The 5,000-nt window shown below is 35.5% G+C and overlaps 1 protein-coding gene across 2 annotated transcripts in view; it reads right to left on the minus strand.

Annotated features, from left to right (window-relative positions):
* Positions 1 to 5,000, minus strand: part of LOC113825442 (arginine and glutamate-rich protein 1) — a 6,446-nt gene that overhangs the window by 246 nt on the left and 1,200 nt on the right. Inside the window, exons 2-5 of one of the 2 annotated variants that reach the window (XM_027378276.2) lie at positions 3,672 to 3,782; positions 3,276 to 3,501; positions 1,238 to 1,321; positions 1 to 1,099 (exon numbers count right to left, since the gene is read on the minus strand). The exon at positions 1 to 1,099 is cut by the window's left edge and continues 246 nt beyond it. In XM_027378276.2, the coding sequence (XP_027234077.1) occupies positions 947 to 1,099; positions 1,238 to 1,321; positions 3,276 to 3,501; positions 3,672 to 3,782 (574 nt within the window). In that variant the 3' untranslated portion in view covers positions 1 to 946. Of the gene's footprint in view, positions 1,100 to 1,237; positions 1,322 to 2,252; positions 3,502 to 3,671; positions 3,783 to 5,000 lie in introns of those variants that run through there. The other variant, XM_027378275.2, reaches the window with a different exon arrangement.

Genomic DNA, 5,000 nt, shown 5'->3' on the forward strand with positions numbered 1-5,000 from the left:
TCTGCAGATGATTAGGATACAGTTATACTATAAGCAACTGAAATACATCAGTATGAACCAAGGCTGCCTAATGCAACATTAGTCCTAGCTACTCTGAGTGCTGGCCTGAGCCATTGTCAGGGGGTTTTCTTATAGTAGTGTTCATTACCCTCTGAATTATATTCTCTCACCGTTAGCACTTTCACCACTACGATTATAACACAATCGCAGATTATAGCTTAGTTTTTGCCTTCTATCACTCAAAGCAAAAGAAGTAGGGGTTTAGGGCAGTAGTTTCTACTTCCACTTTTTTCATAACATTTAGCACTCACATTGTAGGCAATGACATCAAAAGAACCCAGGTTCTGAAAGACCCTTAACTAGCTTATTTTCTACAATGTTTAATGGAAAGCCAGACACTCGTGCAACTGCATATTCCAAAAACAAGAGATGAGCATCACTGAAATAGCACAAATAAATCAATACTAAAGTAATGAAAATAATGAAAAAATGAGAAGCCATAATGAAAATGATAAAGATAACAGTAATAATAATATTCATAATATCAATAACTGTAAGACTGATAATAATAATAATAATAATAATAATAATAATAATAATAATAATAATAATAATAAATAAATAATAATAATGTTAATATAAAAAACAATAAGAACATTAATAATAATAATAATAATAATACCACCAACAATAAATAAAACCAAGATTTCATGCAATCACAAAGTGTGTGGCTCTCCACACCCTTATCAGTTAAGTCAATCACACTCATGCATAGCAGAAACATATCCTGTAAAAAACAAAAAACGAAAAAGAGAGATAAAGTATATGATGGCAATAATGACTAAGGAAAAAAAATAATTAAAAAACTTTAAAAAAACAAATCGAAATCATATGAAAGAGTGTGGACCTACAACATAAAAGACCCCATGCATGTGGGTATCTAGCTTTAGATAGAGAAGGAGATCTTGGGCCGCGCATTGTTCTTCCCAAGGATGATCTTTTGCTCCTCACGTGTCCGCTTTTCCTGCTCCCTCTTGATTTTCTGCCGCTCCTCATCAATCTTTCGCTGCTCCTCAACCATTTGTAGCTGCTGCTCAGCCTGAAAGGAGAGCCAATGGTTTGCTGATTTTTGTTCTGGTTGGCTTTTCACTTTCCAATCTAATTTTTTTTCATTCCATTATCAACACCAACTCTCACTGGTTCATTTTCCACTGCATCTCAGCTTTTCAGAACTTACCAATTTCATCTGGGCAATCTCTATTTTTCTTTTGTTCTCTTCCATAATTCGCTCCAGTTCCTCCCGCTGTTTACGTTCCTCCTCCTAGAAAGTAGAATGAGGCGTCAAATACGCATCAGGTGAGGTCAATTCAAAATTTTTTTAAAAAGCCAGTTGCCAGAAGCCTCTTCACTCTTTCAACCCAAGTAATATCAATGAAACCTTTCATTTTTTCAAAGTAAATAAGTTTTGCTTAAAAATGCACATTATCAAACACCAAATGTAAAAATTCATGTGGATACCTAGTTAAAAGTGGAAATTGCCTACAGCTATTCAAAAAGATTAATCAGCGTTTAAAAAGACTTTTTTATGTAGCATAATGGAGAAGAGGATTTTCATGTATGTGGCATTTCAAAGTGGGAGGTTACAGGCAACTGGCAGAGAACCACTTGAATAAATAAAGTACAATTCATGTCAAACATCAATAGTAACATTGGGTACAAAAGCAAGGGTATAGTATATGACAATACAGACTTTAAAAATAGTACTTAATTCAGAGTTAAATTTTTCTAGTAGCAAGCATGTTGAGTTACAGGTGAAAATTAAAAAAAGACGTGACCAATGTATAGGAACAACATGCTTACTGAGAACACTAAGACACAGACACAAGTGATCTCACAGAAAAGGCAATACAATCTCACTTTACTTATGAAGATAAATTTTGAGCCTTTGCTGAAAGATTGAAGATACAACTAAACCCATTAAAATGGCAAGCTTCCCACTGCTTTATAAATCTAGTACAGTACAGCAATCATTTACATAACAAAATGTGAGCTACTCAAGTGCGACATCATCTGTGTCATCCAAAGACACGTCAAAAATGGAAATCTTACCTGCTTAATGGATTTAAGATGCATCCATTATAAAAATCACTATACCTGTATATAGTTACCATATGGATGCCGCCAAATCCACTCCTAGAACAGCTCTGGCCTAAAATCCGCAGCTGACAATTCTTGGTTGCAAGCCGCCAATAATATGTCTATTCTGTTTAGAGTGATTCACCACTAAAATGCCTCATTGCCACACTGCTATGTTCGTGTGTTTCCAGACAGTTAAGAATGAACTGATTACACTCTCATTTGCACACGCACCCACACACATGCACATATGTATTGGGGAGTATGAAGGAAACAAAAACAAAAACAAAAAAAAGAAAAGAAAACAAAAAAATGTATATAAAAAAATGTACAGGGATATACATATTTGCCAGACGATAAATAAAGTTGGAGACAGAGATTAAAGGCATATTTCTTTCACTCCTGCATTCAACAAACTGTCTGGGGCAATGTGGTCAAACTGCAACACATACCAGAGTTTACAAAGTTTGTACATCATGTCTCTGGGAAACTTTATTGCCTCAAATTCACATTTCACTTTCAAAACACAGAAAGTTCAGCTGAAAGAGTGTGAGTTAGTCTTCATGCAAAATGGAAATTTATTGTTCTATTATCCTCATTATACAGTACTTTTACCTAATAATTTCAATTAGTGACGACTGAATAGGCTAAATCAATTTTTTTTTTCTTTGTGGCTTTTTTTCTTCCTATCAGCTTACAGTCCACATGCAGCAAAATCTAACTCTTTAAGTTGATGGAAAGTCCCTCCTTCTTGATGTGTGGAATGGCACAGACAGCCAATGACCACATTCTTTTTTGTGCATCTACTCCCAGGATATTTCCCTTCTTTAACATCTAGTTTTATTAAAAATAAATAAAATAATGATAAAACGGAGATTTTCCCTGACCATATGGAGCCCATTCCTAGTATGCCCTTTTGGAGTCACCAGGGATGCTCGTTGGTATAATCCTGGACATCTCTTGCCCACCTTGCTTCCTCTAGCGACCTCCCTCTTCCTTTCAGCTAACCCAAATTTATTCTCCTTAGCTTGAAACCCCCGTCCTTCCCTCCCTATCAGAATACACAACAGAGCTCCTGTGCCCAAGGCTTGACAAATCCAGCAAAATATCCCGCTGAAGCACAATTCACAAAGCTCTACCTCTCGCTTCTTTTGATCCTCCTCCTGCTGCCGGCGCTTTTCCTGAAGCTCTTCGAGCATCTGTTGTTCCATGAGGCGCTTGGCCTCCTCTACTCTCCTTAAAACTTCAGCTTCTATCTCATCCCTCCTTCGTTCTAGCTCCTCCTCTACTCTCCGAGCTACTAACTCCTCCAACCTTTTGGCTGCTACTTCTTCAACCATTTTTTGTTCAGCCTCCCTTTGTCTCCTGAAAGTAATAAATGGCAAATCTTTTATTAGATTTTTTTTCTTTCAATTGTAAAATAAAACTACAATGATCAACATATATTTTAACATGATTACATTTACGTACATTCACAAATCTGCAAATGAAAATGTGGGAAAGTACACAAACTGTTAAAAGTTCAGAAGACCCACCTAACTCTCTCTAATTCAGCCAATCTGTCCACCTCATCAATCTTCTTTTCTCTTGTTCTAGGTTCCTCATCACTGCTTGACGATGAAGACGAGGATCTGGATGGTTTACGACTGGGGGAAAAAAGAAAATAATAAAATAAAATAAAAAGTAATTACCATGAATATAGACAGATAGACAGACTTATAGATAAACAGATGGAGTGGGTGAGTGGGTGGGTTGGTGTGTGTGCGTATGAGAGAGTGAGAGTGTGAGTGCATAAGTAAGTGAGTATGAACGTGTGTGCATCTGCATCACAGTGTCCCTGAAATCTCATTGAATGTAGTTATTTTTTATTTTATTATTTTTTTTTTTTATGTACATTATAAGAAAACTTTTTTATTTCTACAAGAGATTAATTCAAGGTCAAGATCAAAAGTGAGTTCCCTTTATATGACTTTTATCCTTTCATTGCACTAGATATTTCCCACATAATAATAATAATAATAATAATAATAACAATAATAATAATAATAATAATAATAATAACACTAACAATAACAAAAACAAAACCACCACTAATAATAATAATGGTATTTACAATAATGACAATAATAATGTTAATTACCGTAACAAAAAAAAAAAAATAATAATGATTATAATAATAATTATGATTACAAGAAGCAGTAATAATATAAACTCCTACGATCTGGATAACATGATTATCATGTCAAGAAAAACAATTGTTTGAGGGGCAGGTGAAGTGAACATGCTGTCATAGAAAAATTTGGCTGTGGGCCAGGGTGATGGGAACTTCTGGTCGTGAGCATTTTGGCTGAAGGCTGGGATGACTGGAATGACTTGCCTTATTTACACAAAGTTCTTTGAAGGAGATTAAACCCTTATGGCATTTAGGAAGGGGCTTTTCGATGGATGCCAGTGTCTTTCTTACAAACACCCATATAATAGGCATTTATCATATCTTTACATCACAAACATAGACATATGATGGGCACTGTATAAAATCTGCAAAGTAGTGAAAGGCCCTAATAATTTTTCAAAGATACACGATCAATAACTACATGATCACTGTGGCTGTCGTGCCTCGTGCACTCGTAAAAAAGGTCCACAAACCTTCATGTATATTCTGGTAAAGAATGTCACACAAGCGCTTTCATCATCAACAAATCTTGTAGCTACATGTAAAAGTCTGTTTACTCTGTAAGCACCCAGGTCATACTGCAACCCTCCCATTGACCAATAATATCAACTCAGTGTGCAAACATGGCTAGCACTACTAGAGGACATATGGTCCTTCATGCAGAAGAAATTATTCTGTTTCGCAAATATAT

The sequence above is a fragment of the Penaeus vannamei genome, chromosome 9, assembly GCF_042767895.1.
Source record: "Penaeus vannamei isolate JL-2024 chromosome 9, ASM4276789v1, whole genome shotgun sequence".
Lineage (NCBI taxonomy): Eukaryota > Metazoa > Arthropoda > Malacostraca > Decapoda > Penaeidae > Penaeus > Penaeus vannamei.